Source organism: Cydia strobilella, chromosome 14 (genome assembly GCF_947568885.1).
Source record: "Cydia strobilella chromosome 14, ilCydStro3.1, whole genome shotgun sequence".
NCBI classification, from domain to species: domain Eukaryota; kingdom Metazoa; phylum Arthropoda; class Insecta; order Lepidoptera; family Tortricidae; genus Cydia; species Cydia strobilella.
Window position 1 is genome coordinate 10,628,706 of NC_086054.1, and position 22,732 is coordinate 10,651,437.

Here is a 22,732-nt window from a genome sequence, read left to right on the forward strand (position 1 = left end):
AATTGGTTGCACCAATCTATCTATAATAATTAGATTCGTTAACATTTTGTTCTACGGGTTCATAGTAATAAGAATAAGAAGGAAAAATTATAAATAAAGGAAAGAATAAGAATAAGATACATTTATAATACATAAATAATTCTCTGCTGAGTTACGTTAATCAGTCCATCGAATGTGGTTGGTGCAAACTAAACTCACTACAGAAGATAACAATGTTAGAGTAAACAAGCTTTTCGAAGATCGAACATAAAACTATCATTTGTCCCACAATAGCCCCTCTCAATGCGACCGAGATGTTGGCCCGCCGAAGTAACCTGCCGAAGCTTCTTGAATTACTTATACTGTGTATGTACTCTGGCTACATGACCGGTTCCGGTGAACTAGGTCGCTAGTTCAGGCTCGATGTGATTCTACTTCATGAAATTAAAAGATCTGTTATATGTCCACTTTAAAAAACCTTCTAATTAATCTTTCTTTCATTAATTAGGTTATCTAACATCATCCAACGCTAGGTTATCTAACGTCACATAACATTTAGTTTTTCATAAATAAATGCATCTAATGAAAACCTCATTATTCATTAGATAGTAAAATATCCCATATTTCATATATAAACGACTCCAAAAAAATATGTTCGAGTCTAGCCGCCGCTATACATATTGTCCAATAACAAACAGAAAAATGGACGTCACACACCTGGTGTTGTACATGTTAATATTCCAGGAAGTAAAACACAAGGTCTTTAGAGACTACGAAAGATTTATGTTATTGGCAGTTACTGTAAACAGTGTCAGAAATTTGGGTCAAGGTCGTGACATTTCTTACTCCAATACGGTAGATACTACAGATAGACTCTTTTCTTCACGATATTTAAAGCGAGTATGCTGTTTACAAAAACCTCTAGGGAGGATACATATATACATACCTACACTGTGAGCGTTATATAAATCGCGTTGCGTGCGTTGTGGGCGTTGATCGTCCGCTCTTGTGCCGAATCCGACAAAAGAGCAGACGATTCAACGGAGCAAAGCAAAGCCGTTCTGTAGCCAAAATAGTGTTTAGTTTTTAAGGTAATATTTATATGTATGCTAGTCTATAAGATGTAATATGGGCCCATTGTTGCATGAATTAAATTTTAAAATAAAGTAAATAAATAATATAACCGAGCATATACAAACAAAAGCTAAAAACGCTAGAACATGTAACTTTTATAATATCTTCTATGTAAAATCCTTTTTATGTGCAAATAAATGATTATGATAATGATTACGAAAAAGTCAAGCAATTTGTAAGATAAATATCATCCACTTTACTTTGGTCGAGTTGTAGGCGTAAAAGGGTGGACACCTACCAATTTTTCCACACTGAACATTCTGACGCGTCTACATGCTTTGACATAACCTTCCATGAACATTTGTTGGTTCTCTATGAATAACTTTACAATAAAGTATCCTACAATTTTTAAAAACTGCGGTACAGATATGGAAGTTTAGCGCACAGGTTGGTTTTACCCGTAATGTTTCTCCTGAAGGCTACAGAGTGAAGTGATACGCGTGAATAGCTAATGTATAGCTAATGGTACGTTAGTTCAGTACATTCATTGCGAAATATTACTGATAATTCAACTCCTCGATAATATTAATCAATACATCGAAATTAAATCATGTTTGCAAATGTGTACACGTAACGTAACTGATACATTTGCATCATACACGATATTAGGCATTCGGTCACACACTGCTCTCCATAGATTTGCCACTCATGCACAAACATATTGAAATCTCGTTTTAATAAGCTAGGCGGCTGATGCAATATTGGTTAGGAGGTTTAATAAACTCTAAAATAAACTTTTGTAGGTTTAGCATATAAAAATATACCAATGGATATAAAACTGCGGTGTTATTAACCAGCTATTTTGTTTATTCAAACATGACAGAGTATTTATATTATAAGGACCACTATATCCAGTTAATAGTTATTAGAATTACAGAGCTTAAGCAGTTTAATTAAAAGCTACAGTCAAATGACCGCCTGTGAATAAGCATTTTAGTGCTTTCTCTAAAACGCAGTGTAAATAGTAGCCGGACGCGGCTCGCATATATAATTTATATCAAAAGGCTAAGTTACTTCAACCGTCTTAATTAAGTCTACTCTAGTGGCTGAATGATCGTTAAGTTAAAAGTACCTAGTCGCTGTAACTCCTTTGGTAATTTTGTATGATGACTCATTTAAGATGTTAACCGACAAGGTAGTAAAGTGCGCAGATGTATGAGTGTCGTGGTATTATTTTGCCCGGGTTATTACGGCGGGTTTATGGGGGTGAGTTTTACGTCTGTTCTTGAGGGAGCCGTTGCTTTCAGATTAATTCGCTGGGGTAGCTTGATCGGCCCTGAATTATTCGAGTTCTATGTTGGTTGATGGATTTTTTCTTGAAGGCGTCTAGTAGTCTTTGCTTAATTTATTAAAACGGTTTCATGTGTAATTAGATTCACACAACTTCTAATTATGGTTCTAATTTATATGAATCAAAATTAAAGTAAAATGTCCAGCCGTAGTACGCCGTTAAAAATTAGGAGCGGTCTTTAAGATATGTCATGTATTCCTACTTTGTATAAACTAGCCTATAAATGTTGCGACAGCTTTATAAAACATCGTAAAATTTCTAGTATTTTTATTGCAGCGTAAAGGGAACTCAAAACCATTTCATATAGAATTAAAGATGATCAATTAAGGTTTATGAAATTGACATAATCTTTCATTTATCATTTCGACTAGAATTCGGTATCACAATCTCTTTACCACAACTACGATGCAACAAAAAAACTACAAAATTTATGATGTTTTTTTAATTGTTGAACAGACAGGCAGTCTAAACTGAGAGGAATAACTCAGTGAAATTATGATTCTAATTAATTGACAAATATTTGTCACACACAAATACGGCTGAGAGCCTAATACGAAGAGAATCGGAACAAAATATACCACAGAGTATGAGTATACGATAGTTAATATCTATCGTCCATACATTGTCACACGCCTATCCATTCAACTAGACGAAGAATTAACAGTAGGCCAAAGAAAGCGTCAAAGGCTTTGATCGCTCTCGTAAGACGATTAGACGCGAAGGACACGTAACAAAAGGCGGTTAATGATGCGTCCGATATTTCGTCACCACGACGTGTCGTCACACTGACGCCCGACCCGACCGAACACGACGACTATTCACAGTGCTACGAGTGTAATACTGTAAACCTTAAGTTAACTCGGTATAGGTACATGATTATACAAAATCAAACCTCGCAACCGGATAGGTACACCCATTCTCGTTTTTTTTTTCTAATAATTTAATTAATATTCCCATTTTTCTTTTTAATAAAAATATTGTAAGTTCAGTGGCAAACAGCCGTCTCCGCTTAGTACAAAAATTAACCCATTGATAGTTGTAGGTATGCTAGCTTACAGTCACAGTCATCTTCTTCTTGGCATTATGAGTATTATGACGGCTACTTACACGTACTACTTTTAACGAAAGCGAGTAAAGCGACTGACATTTGACCTCCCAACCCATTTTGTTTTGGAAAGTTTCTCTAAATTTACTGGGATTATACTTACTTATAATAGTTTGTCTGCAGCGATGCGCTATTAAACCGTTGGGAATCACACCCGTGGTCGGGGGACGCACTGAATCATTTATTATCTATCACGCCGCTCCACGCAAACCCCGACTGCCGAGCATATTACATATATTTTACGAGTTATTATAACCGCGCAGGCTAAACCGCGGGGGTTGTGTAAACTGAAGATCTGAAATGCTAATAACGATTTAAAGTAGTGAATCTCTGCGATATACTAATACATTATGAGTTGAGTTACTAATCTGATAACGAATTTATGCAGATTTGGTTGTAAAGGATTTTTATTATGTTATCACGCAATTAGTAAATATATCTTGTGATATCAATGTGATATACCAACCGCAATAACAGCTTTAGAAAATAGTGCAATTGATACATAAGTATAGGTTCCTTAACGGTTACATGATACTATTATAAAAAGCAGGCGCATTACCAAAGTTTCTCAATCAAATATCATGGCAGGATTTCATAAAGGCCGAACTACATACTTGGAGAAACCCAAACATGCCTATTGTGCATATATGAATGTGGACAGGTATACAAATTGACCTAAATAAGCTATTATGCAAATACAAGGGCTGAGCCGAAAAAATATCGGATATCTCCTTCGGCTTTACCTGAAAAATTGGAGATTCCGCAAAGTGGAACTGAGCGCCGGGTATCAAATGACTTATACTTTTGTTATGATAATGCGATTCTGAAATTAGCCACCGGGAAGAGGTTTGGTGGGAAAATCGTCTGACGAGATGTTTTTTTACTGAAGTAAAGTTCACTGGCGAAAATGTATCGTAGAAAACAATTTGGGTTTGGGAATAATGCTAATAGGTATAGTCAGTAACTTAATTTAGATTAGATTAGAAAATAATGTAAAAATCTTACTAATAGGATCCTAGACGTGGAAAATAGTTGGCATCGTTATTATTTATTGAAATCTAGTTCACAATTATTGCAGTCCTTATGCTAAAAACAACAGACAGCCGATCACGCTCCCCCGAGGCATAGAGCATGAGGTATGCCGCATTCGCGAAGTGATTATATGCGTTTCTACTGTACTGTTTTATCAACATGATCGAGCTGTACATATTGTCTGCGGTTTTCTAGATATTGTGATAATATGCTCATGTTCTATCTATTTAACTGGATTTTTTGTTATAAAATTCAACATGTGTCATCATCCCTATATCCTACAATAGGATCATAGACAGTTATAATACGTATTCCGATTACTGGTTCCAGTGGCTTACATAAGAGCCATGGAATTGGAACTAACATGCAAATAGAGTCAACGCCACAAGGAAATTAAATCGAATTTCTGCTTGAACGGGCTGTGTATCTTTGAACCCTTTGAGCGGTATAACCGTTGTGATCAAACGGCGTATTGAGGAGATCTCGTAACATTGATGAACAAATCGAATGTGGGTTACTTATACAATATAATCTTACTAAGAGCCCGATCAGAAACTTGGTACAGTTTTGATCTTATTTTGATACGACCATGAAGTTAGCTCACGCTAATTGTTGCATGCGAAATGAAGTGAAACTCGTGCGTGAGATGCACTCTAATCACTAAGGCGATCGTCAAGATCGTATCAAAACCAGTTCGAAATCCTAACGAGTTATTAATTCGGAATCTGACTCCAATTCTGCGATTTTTCATAGTACTGTTATAATTAATGCTCCACCTGACTTGGTAGTTTTTCTTAAACCTTTATCGTTTATTAAAACAATTTGGAACCTAAAAACCTCCGAGAGTATACGTTCAGTTACCAAAGTAGGAGATTAAGTATCATAGTCATCAACATAAACATCAAGAAATAGAGTTCCCCGGAGAAACTGCAAAGAACCATATACACAAAATGAGACCGGGTCCCCTGAATATTCTCGGGTAAATACAACTCGCCTCTACATATTTTAACAACCAACGCCGACTTGGTAACAACTTGCAAGTTACACACTATTTATGGCTCTTGATATTATCAGTACCAGCCTGCTTTTGTTTCAATGTCAGACATTTCGCAACGTTAAATTGTTTGTCAGCGGCGAAATATGCGAAACTTGACTTCCAATAATATTGGCTGGCAAAGTACGGTCAGCAGCAGAAGTAGGTATCTATACGAATAAACTACTCAAAATGATCTGCACACTACTGCATTGTAAAGAGAATATAAGCAGCTTAATATGAAGCAGCTATGTATATTAAAGTTGATGCCGATTATGACGTAGCACAGTATTTTAATGTATGTAAACCTTAAATTAAACCTTATATGTGGTATTTTCTATAAAAAGGGACCTTATTGTCGATGGCGCTTACGCCATTATTAACGATGCTCCGATATAAATACAATGCCGCGCGACGCTGTGCGGCGTAAGCGCCATCGACAATAAGGTCCCTTTTTATAGAAAATACCACATATTACTATACTACTGCATTAAGCACTCACATGGCGCCGGGCTGGGTGGCTCTGCGCAGATGCCGATCGATTTGCTGGGATCGTCGATCAGCGCCTGCGCGATCTGGTAGTCGCCGAGCTTCGTCTGGATCTGCTGGCTTTGGCGATCCTTGTTGCCCGTTACCTGAAAATAACGGGAAACCATACTTTAAAAAAATATGGCAGCAAAAGGTTCAAAATGAAGGTTTAGATACGAAAATATTTGCCGAGATCACGAAATAGCTGCGTCGAAAACGTGCGGGAACATCGGCGTCTTTTCTCTTGGATTTGTTAACGATTTGGATATTTTTTATGTGAAACTTTAATTCTACCGCCCCTAATTTTTTGGGCTGTCTTTAGCATGTCGCGTGATGCATTACAGAGTTAGTAAAATTCGACTTTATTCCTAGTACTTAGTTCACAGTCTTTAAAATAAGCATACGCCTTTTTTTTTTTTGAACATCACAAATACAATACTTAATTCATTATGGCTGATATTTGCTTTTAATTTTATACAAAATTTTAAGGGCAGTAGACTTTATTAATCTCAAATACGGTAATAATACGTCAAACTATTTATCTGTCAAACTCGCAAGCGTGTAGACATCTCGAAAACGCCAGTGTAACATGACCGTGAGATCCGTAACAACCTAATAAATAACATAACCTAGTAACGTAATAAGAGTTTACTTATACCGGTTTCTTAAATACTAGCGTATTATAAGATTGATAGGCAAGCGCAAATTAATAACAGCGTCATTCCGCGTTGAGTAGCTGCATTACATTGGCGTTGGGCGAGCTTTTGTAAGATAATTTTAAAGAAGATATTTATTAAGTTAAGATTAAAAACGCGATTTTAATACCGTAAATCGAATTATTATCCATTTTTTTTGTTAAAAGTCTACTATCCTTGCATCGTGGTTTCATAAAACCGCACAATTACATGTAACATGTAACATGCCTAATAACTTACAACTCGTAAGAAGTAGAACGTTTTAACATGCCTAATACAAGGATAAAGTAAGAAAAGTATGATGTCCACAGAAAAGACGCAGAACTTCAACTCATGCCTACTAAAAATTTTTTTGATCCAGCTGGCGTGTTGGTTAACCCCAGAGAAGTCTCGCCCAATAGGGTGAATTTGCCCCAATTGTTCTTTAATTACAAAAAAATATGGCAGACGAGATTAATAAGTGGAAAGAAACAAATAATGGTGTAAAAATATTTTTTTAAGTTCCGTGCCCCAAAAGGAACCTTTATAGGAGCCCTTTTCTCAAGAGTGCGTGAAGATATCGAGTTGACACTAATATAGAACCTAAGTAATATGACAGACATGACAAACTTCTTACAACTTTACCTTGTAACAGTATGCCCCGCCGGGACACACTGAGAGCATGTAGCTTCTCCAAACACAATTTGTCAAAGGTAGGAAATTGCATCGCGTCCTTCTCGGAGCGAGGTCGCGCCCTAAATGAGACTGCTCAATGTCGCGATGGACGGGGACATACTGCTTTAAATTGGGTCATAAACAATAAATAGTAGGGCGGCGGAACAGGTTTTAGGTTACTTTTCGTTTATGTCATCTAAGATATGGGTGAATATGGTATCAATTCATTCATTTATTCCTTTATAAAACATAGTTTTACATGTCAAATACAGTATTTCATATTTACAACTATTTACATCTAAGTTACATTGCAAAACACATCAGTATGAATATAATATTAGGTATAAGATAATTATGTTGCATTCAGTTTGATGTCCTGAACCCAAATATATGAGAACACAAGCGCGAAAGTGGTGGGGGTAGTTGCTGTGACGTCATAAAGTCGGCAGTACAAAGTTTTTAACTTTTTTCTTTTAAACATTCCATATGGGGTACCAAATGAAAGAGCTTTAATATCTGAGATGACATGAGCGAAAATCGTTTTCTAGCAGACTTCGAGAAAAGGCCAAGCCTCTTAAACAACATCACTAAATAGATGCAAGACAGATTGAAACAATTATAAAAGGATTAGTAAACTTGTCTAAAGGAAAATAAAGATTCCTTTACTTGCACAATGTACACATCCATTGTACCTACTCTTTTTACACCCCTAGGAACAGTGGTATTTTATATATGTAACTGGAAACTTATTTTTTGCATATTGTTCGTGACGTGCCACTTAGCCTATTAGTTCAAGTATGTGTGATGCGCCACATTCCATAATAAAGATATCTATAGAATAACAAAAGATACGCAAAGCATTATGCACATACGTGGATGAGAAGTCTATTAATCTAACAGCCACATAGAGTTTTAGTTATTCAATCTGTTTCCAAATTTTCCAATGTGATACCGATCTGTCGGTGTCAAAAGTGACGTTTTTGGTTGAAGAAGTTGCAAAATGTAAACATAATTTAACAGCTAAATGCAATCTCGTGCTCATGGGAATGAGTCAGAATCCTAAATTGTATTTATATAGCAACTAACGGTTCACGGCAACTCTGCTGTAAGCGCACTCATTTATTCCAAATGATTCATCTCTGTATCAACGGAGAGATACGCAAATAATTTATATGTTTGGTCACGACGCTAACCAGTCTTTACAAGCTTAATGAAAAGTTGTTATTATGGTAATAAACTTTTAATCGGGAAAACATTTATTATATAATAAATGTTCATGAATATAAAACTAAAACTAACTACAATTAAAAAGCTAAAAATAAAAAATACCTATTAAAATTTTGTACCCTTGGTAGGGTGCCCATCACGCAGGTAGCATTCCCGCGCTGGATTTCGATTGCAATTCTCTGTGCGAGAAAGCTGCCCGCGCGGGGGTTGCCCGTTGCCTCCCTCAGCCGTTTTCCAAGCGCCTTGTGGAGCATCGGTGCGCCTCTGCCCCACGAACCAAGTGTCTCGACGCCAAACGCGACGAACTCGTATTGAGCGCCGAGACAGCTGTATTCGGCTACCTTTTGACACTCCCGAGTGTCCGCCGCCGCGCCAGCATGCCTGCTGGTCGATGGGACGTAGGACGCCACTAGCGTGTCAGCGCAAATGGCGTCCCATACCAACACACGACCCATTTTCCAGGGAATCAACGACATCCCGTCAAAACACCGGCACTGACGAGTGCTTTTCAGGATGTCGTTAAGGGCGGCATGGCGAAACAAGCGGCCGGCACCCGAAGAGCAGGCGAGCCCATGCATGGTGACCGAGGCTACGTGGGATCCACAAGAAGCGCAGTTGTGGTCGGCACGGAGAGCAACTCCGAGCCGGAGACCGGCGGCTACGCGAAAAGTAATATCGGAATTGAAGCTCCGGGCAAATGTGCAGTTGAGTACCTACGTAGCGGTAATTGCGCACCTGCCGTCTAAAGAGGAGTCTTAAGAGCCAACAGGAGCTGAGCGCCTTTTCAGATTTGAGATTTTCAAGAGAATATACCCGTCGCGCTGACGGGGCGTCACCGCGACAGAAGAGACTGTATTTGTGTGTGTAATGCACGCACACAGAAGAGTGCGCTCGTACTCGCGCCCGCGCGCAGCGCACCTCAATGCTCGCAATTTGCAATGTCACTTTTCGTTCGGTAGGTACTACCACGAAGCGTTAACTTACCTATCCTATTCCTAAATCGTGCGATTGAAATTTTTGACCCGGCTTACCGTTTACGGAACTCGATATCTTTCTGCTACTTGTGACTTGGCTTTTGTTTACTTGACTTTGCGGATCAGCTTATTGTTTTGGACTCCGTGAGTTGTGGTTACCTATTGGACCGTACACAATTCATCTGCCTTTATTCAAGTAAGTACCTATATCTTACAAAACTTCTCGTTATAATATTACAATATGTCATGTGTTGTATGTAGGGTAAGGGTACCTACTTATAATAAGTAGGTAAGTACTTATAAAGGAATTATGATAACGAAATGAAGTTATTGGGTTAGTTTTGTAAAATTGTTAGTCAAAAGGGTAGGGAAAATAAACTGTGTACCATATGTATGTATGTAGGTACCTACTCTGGCAAGCCAACTTTGTCATTAGAAAAAGGCGCGAAATTTAATTTATTATGGGAGATCGATTATTGGCGCCTACATTTTTAGGGTTCCGTACCCAAAGGGTAAATACGGGACCCTATTACTAAGACTCCGCTGTCCGTCTGTCCGTCTATCTGTCACCAGGCTGTATCTCATGAACCGTGATACTAGCTACACTTGAAATTTTCACAGATGATGTATTTCTGTTGCCGCTACAACAACAAATACTAAAAAGTACGGAACCCTCGGTGGGCGAGTCCGACTCGCACTTGTCCGGTTTTTTTTTTTAAATTTGCCGCCTTTTTCTAATGTCAAAGATGGCTTGCCAAAGTGCAGGGAGGTATAGGTAAATCGTGTTTATTAGTTACACACATAATATACATATATGTATTGTAAAATGCCTGTGTACTTAATATACCTACTTCGTTTTAAGAAGCACATAATTATTATAAGCTCAATACACCTACTGTATCCTCCTAAGGCCCAGCCCAGCCATACAAGAAAAATGTCCAATCCGATATTTGTCAGTGAAATTTGAACCTATACTCTGTATACATTATTTTTCAGTTAGGCCTTATTGTACTGTAGGCCTTATTACCTCCAAGTATACCTTAGTAGTAGTAGTAATAGTACTACGGAAATTGATCTAAAGGACTTCAGTGGCATTAGGGTGTAGGTTCTTTTCTAGAGTCAATTATGAGTTTGCTGTGATAAATTGATAATTATTGAAGGAAGTATTTTATTTTTTATACTTATCGCACAGAACTAATAGTTCAACAGTGTCAGCTCTTAACACATGTCACCATTTTGTCATTTAATACTCGAACTCGAGTATTCGATGTACCTACTAAGGTAGCTGTACCAAATAAGGCCCGGTTAAGGTGCTAACTTTCAACATTTCAAACTTTTATAAGTGTAAATGCGTTAATATGTCCACTAGTACTACCTGTAAAGAAAACTGCAAGTAAGATTAAACGTAAGTATTAAAAGTAAGAAAAAAAACGATGGGCCTTACTCGATGCAGGTATCCTATATCTAACAAATATTTAAGTATTTTTCAATAAGTACGCGCATTTCTTAAGAATGACAGTAGGTAACAGTTATTTATTTAACAAGGGCGTAGTTGTTGTTTAACACCTCATTAAATTATCAACACCCAAGCACACAAAAGATTGACCGAGGAGTTGATTGAGATACCTAAACATTTAACTTCATAACATAAAATGATATAATTCACTTACCTACTTGTATAATTTCAGGTAGGTTGAATAAGTAACCATGGGGAGGGGAGGAAGAAGTGGACCGAAAAAGAGACTGTATATGAATGCTAAACGTAAAAAACATCACGTTTGTGTCAAAAGAAATATCCACTCAGAATTGCATCGCCATGCGTCATTATCGCCACCGGTTGATGCATTTGCAGCACCAATGGAAGAAAATGCAAGCTCATCATCAACTGCATCATCGCCGTTTGATATGACCATTGAACCCGAGCTTTTTGTTCATGATAACAAAGAAAACGAAACTTTGGAAGGTCGCAGAATAGTGGACATAAAATATTTATTTTCTGCGATCTCAAATGTCAGGCACGATCATACAAATTGTACATTTGCTGATCTTGCCTTGGTCAATGAAAGACGTAAGGGTTTACACAGCGAATACATATTTAAGTGTAACATGTGCAACAAAAAGGAAACGATACACTCTGAAGACCCAAAAAATAAAATGCCAGTAAATACTGCTGCCGTAGAAGGAGTTATGTGCACAGGGAACGGATATGGTCAGCTTAACAAAATTTGTGCTTCGTTAAATATGCCAAACATCTACTTACTAGTACCTAAATCAGTATCAGGTATCTAAATCAAATAATTGACGGCCGCATTCCAAAAAAACGAGCTGTACGGGAAAGATCATAATCAACCATATTTGTGACTGTGTCTTGCGTCTTGCAAAAAGCCAAAATTTTCGGTTTACTTTCCTATTTAAAATATTACTAAATAATTCATATTTCAGATTATATAACTGTCCGAATGTTACAATGTTAACTGGTAAATTCTGTCGCATTTGTTTGATTGTTATTTAATTGCCCTTTAAAATTATATTTCTGTAAACGGCATGTTTAAAAGATATAAAGAAAAATTGGTTGTACTTATCAACTTGTTTGTTTTTACTTAGATAGCTTATTTTATTCGTATAAAAAATCAATACCCTAAAATAGAAATACAATATTTTTTGGAAAAATTTGCTAGTCATAGTAACATTCACTAACATTGATATCGTTATTTAAGATCTGTATCTTATTAATACACTTATTTTATAGTTACTTTTATTTGTTTTATTTATCATATAGACCGTAAAAGATTGCCACCGTTGCCCATTAAAAATACTGTTTATTGGCTTCTCAAACAGTGCTTCTATAGGTAGTATTGTATAATTACCTATATACCTATACAATACAGGTAAGGTACCCGCACCAAATAAGGCCCGGTTTTTAAACGTGTTAATGAGTTTAAATTTTAAGTCCATGTCCGCTAATAATATAGGCAAAATATCAAATTTAATTAAACATAAGAAAAATAAAATTGATGGGCGGGCCTTATTTGGTGCAGTAAAAAGTAAAGTAAAATTTTCTTTATTGCACCACAAAAATAAAATTAATTTAAAAAAAGTGGGGCTCTCATACAACGTCGTTATACGGCATACATAACGGTACTGAAGACTTCGTGCGCGAGTCAGACTCGCACTTGGCCGGTTTTTTAGCATCAGATTAAAGGTAAGCGATCTTTATAGAAAAACACTTTTGAAAAATAAGTCACGGCAAATATGTAACATATTCATATACGATCATTTACATTATTTTGCTTAATAGAGTAATAAGTAATAGTTATGTTATGGTTATGTACATTTTTTTTTTCAATAATGCTAAAAAATGAAGTATAGATAGACATGACATAACATACAGAACATGACTTATATTGTCCGGGATATAGACCGTGATTACCTTTTGTATTATTAAAATAAAACAAAAGGTAATCACGGTCTATATCCCGGTCAATATAAGTCTAGTGAAACTAACCGTGAATCATTCAAAACTCTAATACAGAACATGAACCACTTGTAACTAAAAACTTTGTAAACCCATAGCCATGCAATAAAATATTTTTCATTTTGATTTCTAATTTGAAATATTAGAATCAAAAAGTTTAAAATAGATTGTAGATTGTAACTACAAAGTTCCCTCTCAACCCAAAACCCCTCATGTCTCGTGTCTTAGGAGGATCTAGATATTTCCACACAAGACCATAATACGGTTTATCGATAACTTTTTACATCACTAGTTTATCGACTATTAATGTCGACTATTGTCCATTACTTTTCGCTCTGTGTATGTATTTAGAAAGTTGACCCCGCCCCTAAAATTAGTGCGATAAGGACAACTGCAGCTTAAGTGAAAAATCATGCGTAAAAATCTCGAAAATCGAGGTTTCGTACTCGACTGTTTCCTCCTCCAAAACTTAACCAATCGTAATGAAATTTTGAAATCTGAATGATAAATAAATTGTCTGTGTCGGACTGTTTTGCTTTTTTGGATGATCGTTATCAAATTTGTGTACCACGCCTTTCTTTGCGGCATAGTCAATTAGGCCGTTTTTGGTAATGTTTGAAGGGCTGTAGCGCCTAAAAAAAACAAAATATTAAAAAAAGCAAAACAGCCCGACACAGATATTGATAATATCAATCTATTCTGAAAAAATCATTGCTCTAGCTTTAAAAACCAAAGAGGAAACAGTCGAGTACGTTTGTATGGAGAATTGACCACTCCTGTTGGCTCTTAACAAGAATTGCTCCCACACAACCCTGGTATAAATTAACAATAAGCTACTGGGAATGTCCGATAAAACAAATCGTTAAGGTTTAATTTTACTAATTAAAGGGCGAGAAAGAAACTAAAGTCGTAAAGCTTATATCATAATCTTACACATAATTCATGAAGTTTATGACTTGGTAGCAAAGATAGATATAACTCCGTAATAGATGGATACAGTCTAAGGAAAAAACGTGCCTCGAAAATCAAGAAAATTTGACTCTCGATCAGAGGGCGCTACTAGCTTTGGCCTACTGTCGTATAGATGGCGTTGACGGTTTCGTTTGTTATTTAACAATTTTTACGCATATCAGTGAAAGAACATGGGTCAAAATCATAAAAATAATTAATGCAAATAAAAAAAATGATTTATCCATATTTAAATACATTTTATCGTATTTTTATAAATCTTCATTTTTAGTTTTAAAGTGTGTCGATAGATGGCAGTGAATTTACTGTGGTTACAAAATTTACTATGACAGTACTGCTCTAGTATAAGTTACTCTATGCTTGTAGCCATGTAAAAAAATGACCCATTATTTACGACTTCATGCTTCTATCTACATCATCGTATAGCGAAATTTGATAGTTGGTCAATAACAGCTTTATACAAAAATCGCCAACTGGGAATCATATTAGGAATATTAGGATCTGTCATTAGGGCAATTTAAACAACGGCTGAAAACGTTTCAAGCAACGCCTAGTAAACAAAGTCAGTCTCCCAACCTTGACACCTTTAAATTCTCAAATCTTTTGAAGTGCAACCATTGGTTTTTACGATCTCTCTATATAAATCACACAAATCACTCTTTTAACGCCATAGAATGAGTTTTGGAATACGTTAAAGTGTAACACGCATCTCTTGCCTTCATAAATTCTTAACCGAACCATCCAGATAATTCCGTAAAAACAATCGAATAGTTTGAAGCTGTCTCGTTTCCACCATCGATGTTGTCAGTTTGTTTGTGAAGGACAACGCTAGTGAGGTTTTACCAGACGTCCGAATGATTGTGGGCCGGCGCGGACGAGTCAACGCCCTGTGCGATTCTGGGGCAAACCCGTGGCGCCGAGAGGACGTACTTCAAGGAGGATTGTCCTCACATTTGCGAGACTATAAACTTCGGAACCATTATATCCAGACAGGTGGTTTCGAGAACAATGTGTTTATTTTAATAACACAGTAGATACTAAAACGGTACGTCTAGAAATAGTTTCAAATTGTAGTTTCAAGTTAATTGGTTGAACTGAATTAAATTAGAATCTACAATGTAGGTTTTCTCTTACATGTGACCGGACGTAAGTAAAGGTCAGCGATGACGAAAGTTTAACGAACCCGCGCGTTAGCAAACAAAATATTCATCAGCGCGATAAGTCTTGTTCCCGAGGAACGATTTGTCACTTCACTAGACGCAGAGACTAATAAATAAAGACTACACTCCGTACAAAGGTGCGTTTCTCGTTATTGTTGTAGATGGTGTGACAAGACTGCATAACAAGAAGGAAATTTTTCAGTTTTAGTTAAACATTTATAAAAGCGCTTTAACCGCAAAATTAAGAGAGATGTAGGTTTTGAAAGAATTTTTTAATTGAATTAATATTGAACGTAATTAATTTAGGATTTTTTTAGAATGGCAACGTAACGTATTGCGTAGTTAAAAAACCGGACAAGTGCGAGTCGGACTCGCCCACCGAGGGTTCCGCACTTTTTAGTATTTGTTGTTATAGCGGCAACAGAAATACATCATCTGTGAAAATTTCAACTGTCTAGCTATCACGGTTGATGAGATACAGCCTGGTGACAGACAGACGGACAGAGGAGTCTTAGTAATAGGGTCCCGTTTTTACCCTTTGGGTACGGAACCCTAAAAAGATATGTAAGTTAATTCGGTAGGGCCTATACTAACGTCGTGGATTATCGTCGTCGGTCGTAACAAAAACACACGCTGTTATATTTTAGACATAGAAATTTATTCATAATATTTTAAATATTACATGTCAATCATTATTTAATTATATTATAACAAAGATATGGCACGCGGATTGTATTACCAGTCTATAATTTAGCTAGTCCCTGCTAGAAGTGCTAGACGCTTGCTCAAACGTTAGGCCGGTGACCCCACGAGCCCAGCACGACTCGGCGCGGCGAGAGGACGCCCTAGGTGACTGTGACTCCCTTCGACTTTTCAGGTGGGGCACCGGCGGTGCGATCTCTGAATTTAGGTACATCGAATAAGTGCGTTGTTTGCTACACTTGATCAGATATTGTAAATGTAAAATAAATCGTGTAGAATTATTTTAACGAAATGAGACTTAGGGGCAGCATCCACTAGAAACAGGCTAAGTAATTAAGAAGCGAAGAGGAATGAGGATGAAGACTTAATTGTGTATTTATATCAGTCTGTTAACGAGTAAATATAGGTTTTGTAACAATAATTATGTCGTATTCATTTCATTAGCAGAGCTGATAAGCTAAGTACAGTAAGGTACATAAATATTATTAATGATAACAACATTATCTAATTCAAAAAAATATTGTGAACAGGAATCCGTAGAACTTACAAATGAATGGTAACGTGATCTCATTTTGATATCATTCGCCGTACACTATTTTCACCCTTTTTCCCTTCCCATCTCCTTCTTCCGCCTTCTTTCCTTTCCCCCTGATTTGATGGCAACCCATGTGCAATTATTGGTCGGAATCAAATGAAAGTCAAATAACTTATTATATTATTATTATAAAACACGTACAAATGGCGGACTTAATGCCTCAAGGCATTCTCTAACAGTCAACCATAGGGCAAAACCATGGGCAAAACAGAAATTCTCGAATGTGGGTGCAGTGTGAAAAATAATTAGGAAAACAATTTTTTAACAACTATACTCGTAACTAAGCTATTTTATTTTAGTTATTATCTATTTTAAAACTTCTTAAGTTGTTTCTAATATGTTTAACTTTGCCCTATTATGAATTGAAATACTGATACAATCAATCCGTCAATTAATAAGAGACTGCATCGGAATATCAGGAAGGAAGTAGCATCCTTGTTAAGCAACCTTGAAAGTAGCAAGGAAGATATCCCTTCAGGTTTCACGTACAGGACGCCTGTCTTCTGTATATCCAGTACCAAGCAAGGTTACGAGTAGTCCTTACCTCCTTTATTATATATAACATGCAATAAATAATTTTCTCTAGTCTATTTAAGTACCAAAATGTCATAGGATGTTGTTGTTGACCTGTCGCCTTCGACCCAAATTAGTCTGCTCTATTGTGAAGGCTCACCTCCATATATCCTTTTCTAAAAATATTATCTACCGCTTACTTACTTTCTACTTTAATAACATGTTTGTCAAACGGTGATATTTATTTTAGCGGAGTCAAAAAATTGACACATTTAGCAAAAAAAATCGATTGGAAGCATAGGCACCTATTAGTCTTAAAAGCTTAGATAAAATATGGTCACGTAGCCGAACTACACATTAGTATAGTCAGCGTCAGAGTTAATTACGAACGTATGAAACTCGATTAACGTAGTATTTATATAAGACACGTTCATTAGGACCAGTCTAGATAAGATCTGTGAATACGGATAATTGTTATTGCTCCGGAGGTCAAAATATACTACAGTACGATTCAGAGAGAAATATTTTGCGAATGAGGTAGATAGGGGGTAATGGAGGGGGGTTAGTAATGAGGCCGTCTAGACGCCGCTTGGGCATATTCTACACGCTTGACGAGTTCAGAAAGACCAGTGTAACCGAGACCTTTAGGTCCCTTAAAAACTATCAGTAACCTGATTCCCGGAGATTCCTGAGTATTCTACACAGTATGCGTTAGGAATGACTCCTGTGCCGCAATAGAATGTATTTGTATTGTTCCCGCAATGTGCTATCCACAGGGTTTTCGGGTTCGGGCACTGCGATGATTTCTCGGTATAAAAGGCCGTGGAGACGAAGGTAGTGGATGCACACACCTTGACATACTTTTAGTCTGAAGGCTTGCGATATTGAATTATCTAGACTAGAAAATGTGCAAGTGTATTATAATGGTCTAGTACCAGAAAGGTAGCCAGCAGGACCTTACATCTAAGCCTCAACTATCCGTCCGTTTATTTGTTTTTGTCTTAACTTTTCGCGAATGCTACGGACATTAAAAGTATTGAAACGTAATCGCTGCTTGCTAAGTTGTTTCTTTGGCCATTTTTAATTTTACGCCTCTAGAAAGTTATACATTTACTATCAAGGAGTAATAAACAAATTGACACACAATTTGATTCCGTCACCCAAAGGTTATATCCGGAGGAAATAACTATTAGCGACTGAATAAGACATGTTGCCTACCCTGTACCTATAGTCAATAGATTTTTGTATTGAGGTATACAAAAGAGTATTCTATCTATCTGATTTCCTGTAACACTAACGCCCACAAGTCATGATGTAATATTGTCTAGGTTTTCCTCTTATCTTATCTCTCAGAACACGCACGTTATATGAAATACGTTACATGAACTACATACAAATATGTTATTTATACGATATATCTACGTCATTGTGTACAAGTATGTGATAAGCAGGCATCGTAAACTGCGAGCAAAATCCATTGAAGTATTAGGGTGTTTACTTAGTCAAGTCAAGTCAAAGTACGTCATTTCAATGGATTTGCTCGCAGTTTACGATGCCTGGTGATAAGCTAACAGCTTCTTAATTAAGGTTTCGCGGAAATTCTACTATGGAACCGAAGCCTTACAGTTTTATGAGTATTAGTATGGATTGGTATCTGACGAAAGAAGTATACATTGCGTTGACTTATTACAGTAATAATTGCTTTATTGATCACGAACTGATTTCGCAACTTTAGAATCTAAATGATCAATGTTACAACCTACATAACAATATGTCCATGCTGTTCATTGAACTATAAAGTGCATTAAATAATTGTTGGTTATTTATTCCTGATGTTGTTTATACCTGCAGGCGTGCAGGCTTACTCACTAATTACCCGTTGTATTGTCACTTGAACCCAAAATTGGTATATTATAAAAATGGACAGGTATAATGGTATGGTATAATAATAATTTATAGAAAATATGCAATACACATATTTTTAAATGGAACTTAAAAGTGAAGCTCCTGGTTCCCAAATATATACTTACAATTTCTTTTTAGGGTTCCGTACCCAAAGGGTAAAAACGGGACCAATAAGCGTTATATAAAAAAAACCCATCCATTGACAAATCCTGATATATAAATAATTTTTGATATGTGAATGTGAATATGAAACTATTTAACCAGGCCATTCGGTTACTGTAATGACCATGGCTCAGGCCATTTGTTACATGTAATGTTTACATTTATTAACAACTATTGAGTTCATTGGTCCATTTATTATTTATTGGCAACTGTGGAGCCGAGAGTCAATTCATGTATGAATTAATATTAGCCAGTTGAAACATGTCTAATTAATTAATAGTGTTTAATATTGAAATGTATTATAACAATACGTTTTGAAGTGTTTTAACTAATTTAGGCCTTCGCAATAAATATAAACCTAATACCTAAGAACTCTTAAAGGTTCCCAAGATACAGGCTTGGCCTAGTTTGGGGGCCACTGGCTATTTACGATACAAGTGCGGAAAAGAGGAAATTCGAAACGAGTGGCGATAAATTAAAACACGACCGCAGGGAGTGTTTTATATCGACACGAGTTGCGAATTACCTATTCGCACGTGTATCGTACAACGTTTTACAGTACATATGGCCCTTTAAACTTTCGACATATGCACGAAAAGTGCTCTTTTACGCACTAGTGCGAGAAAGTAGCACCATATGTACTGTAAAATATTTTATTTTATTATTCTTTTCAGTTTATTTAAAGCCAGAACGCTATAAATTAATACGAAATCTTGTTGTTGATTTCGGTAGATACTATTTCCAAATGTAGTTAGCATTAGCACTCGTCCTTCGTCAGACCTATCAGGTCTTATTATGACTTTTGACGACATATTCCTCGGGCTCTCGTCCAAGAGCACGGTATTACTATCGTAATCAGTATTTTAACTGTTATGTAGTGGAAACATACAGTTCTTTTCATCCATCCATCCATTTCGAGTATAGAAATGTTTTGTTTTCTTGGGTTGAAGTACCTAATGATAAGGTAATGTGATAACACCAAAAATTTTAATATATTTCAAATTCCAACTTCGTAATCTGGAAACCCTCTGATTTCTATTTATATCAAAACTTTTAAGCTTTGCTGAAACTGGAGAGACCTAACGATTTTGGTTCAAGGCAATTGCATAAAAAATGTTTAATAATGGGACAACGGCAATAGAGCCCCCTTGTTCATGCAAATCTACAAGCCTCAATTATTTAATTTGTATTTTATCCCTTTCTTACAAATTCTTATAAAATGACAGACAGATAAAGAGAAACGATCAATACTTAATTGAGGCTTGTAGCGCGTTTATAAATAACGCCATTAATGTTTAATTTGGTAGCCATTAACCATTTAATATTTGTACAGCTTAAATTGAATACTGCTTCAATGTTGTTCCTGATACGATAATTACCGTAAAATGCGTGCATTCTGATTAAAATCAAGTCATACGGCAGCAGTTCCATTGCCTTTTCTCCCATACATTTTTCCCGCAGTTTAGCAATTTTATGCGATACGACGCACTTGAAGCACGACATTTCGTACACGGCAACCCCAATATTCAACAGGAACAACACTCTACTGCTTCAGTATGGGTACTGCGACAGGCCTACATGTGTGATCCGCAAAGTGGGTCGCGCGCAGCCGCTCGCGATAAGCCGATTGCTTTTCTGTTATTATAGCGCCGGCGTTTCTTTGCTGTTCAATTCGATTCAGTTTTTCTGTGAAAATTTTCATGGAAATGACGGCACTATTTAATATAAGAAATATGTTTTCTTGTTACTTTTATTATGTACTTACGTGTACTCGTAAGTAAAAATGTTATAAAATCGACTAAGGTAAGTAGCTGGGTATAACTTTTATCGCCTGATTAGTTTTTATGGCGTTCTTTGGCAAGTATTTTGTCAGTTGTCACTAAAAAGTTACTTGGAACAAGATTCGTCAAAAATATCTATCATTCTCTAATGCTTCACAAATAGATTATATTCTCTATATGTGGAAACTAGACGGTGACAGGATACTTTCGAACGCGATCTGTAAAAGACATCTATATTTGGAAAATAGCTTCAGGATAGCAGATACTTTTTGAGCGTTGTTTACCCGCTAGTTTGATGCTGACTGTATTAATGTAGTTAAAATAAACATTTATAGAAAACAAGCAAAAGCATCGTAGCGCTATTTTGAAACCATTCCAATAATTGGACAGTCAACTCCAAGCTATCCATATTGCTAACCTACTAAACTAACGCGCCAATTCTAAACATCTAAATTCCCAATAGTTTTAACGGCGCACACGTCATTATCGATTTACTCAGTTAACGAGTATAATACCTATATCATTTGGCAATCGTCGGAAGCGACGAAACGTAAGCGTAATTACTCTATCCGAGTAAACAAAACAAGCCGCGCCGCGGCCTCGAACTCTCTTGACATTGCGATAGGGCCCAGAACAGCTTGGCACCGGACGAGTGACAATGAGTGGGTGATGCCGCGTTATCAGGGACCTCGTTACGATGGACGCCGGCACCGGCATCTGTTATGACATTGACAACACGTTCTAGACCTGTTTTTTTGTTGTTGTGATACAATAATACCGTTTTGTGGTATTTAAAAATGTCAACTTTGCGTATCCACTGATAATGAGTAGAAGTGTTTACCTACCTTCAGAAGCAGAGCATCTTGTTATCCAAGCGGATAAACAAAATTTTAAATACCGACGTAGATATGCTCCACAAACGTCTTTAACCAAATAAGTCGTCAAAAATATGTATGTAGCAGGAATTTTGCCGAATGTACGAAACAGTATACATAAAGGTATTTCAAGTTGATCGTGTAAAGGTACGATAGGTATTATCATTACACAATAAGAATCACAATTTCCTTCAGCGAACAATTTCCGGTTGTAGCAACTTATTGCAGAGGTTATCTAGTAGGATTACGATATGAGATTCTTCAAAAAAGGAGTGTACAGATTTAAATGCACATGTTACGCCTTTGGGAGTTGCAGGCGTCCATAGGCTGCGGTCACCGCTTTCCATCAGGCGGTTTCATTTCAACACAGTATTAAAAATTCGTGGCGCTCTACCGGTGTCAAATATCAGTCTTGCCGGTATAGGCCAAACATATAACCTAATGTAAATCTAAAAACTACTTACTGTATGTAATTATTAAATAATATAATAACCTAACGTGTTATCTATTTACCATTGTTCACGAATGTTTAGAAACCAGTTGCCCGGTTCACGGTCGCGAGATCACTGAATATTTTACACGTTATTTTAGTGTAGGTAAATACTTTATATACTTGTATTATGTTAGTTGTGTAGTTAATTACATGTTAAAAGATGGCGTTTGAATTGTTGAACTTAGTCTTATTCATATACTCGATGATTAACTGAAAGGCGTCTTAAAGATATCAGGCGGCTAATAAGTTAAGTGACAACGTTTAAGTATAGAAATCAAAATAGAAACTTAAATAATGTATGGTTTTCATCACGTGACTTCTCGTTCACATCTGTCATCCCGATACATTTTTAGTATTTTTAGTTTTCGATTGAAGCTTGTTTATAAACGAGTGTCATTTTGGCTATTGTTTGCCTTTTTTTGATGTTTAGTGAACGTTATTGCATTATGT

General features: G+C 36.6%; 1 protein-coding gene across 4 annotated transcripts in view; it reads right to left on the reverse strand.

Moving 5' to 3' along the window:
- The window catches only part of LOC134747195 (AF4/FMR2 family member lilli), a 265,189-nt gene that overhangs the window by 105,854 nt on the left and 136,603 nt on the right, over positions 1-22,732 (reverse strand). For all 4 annotated transcript variants that reach the window (XM_063681787.1, XM_063681785.1, XM_063681788.1 and 1 more), the window contains one exon: positions 6,077-6,209. In XM_063681787.1, the coding sequence (XP_063537857.1) occupies positions 6,077-6,209 (133 nt within the window). The remainder of the gene's footprint in view (positions 1-6,076; positions 6,210-22,732) is intronic.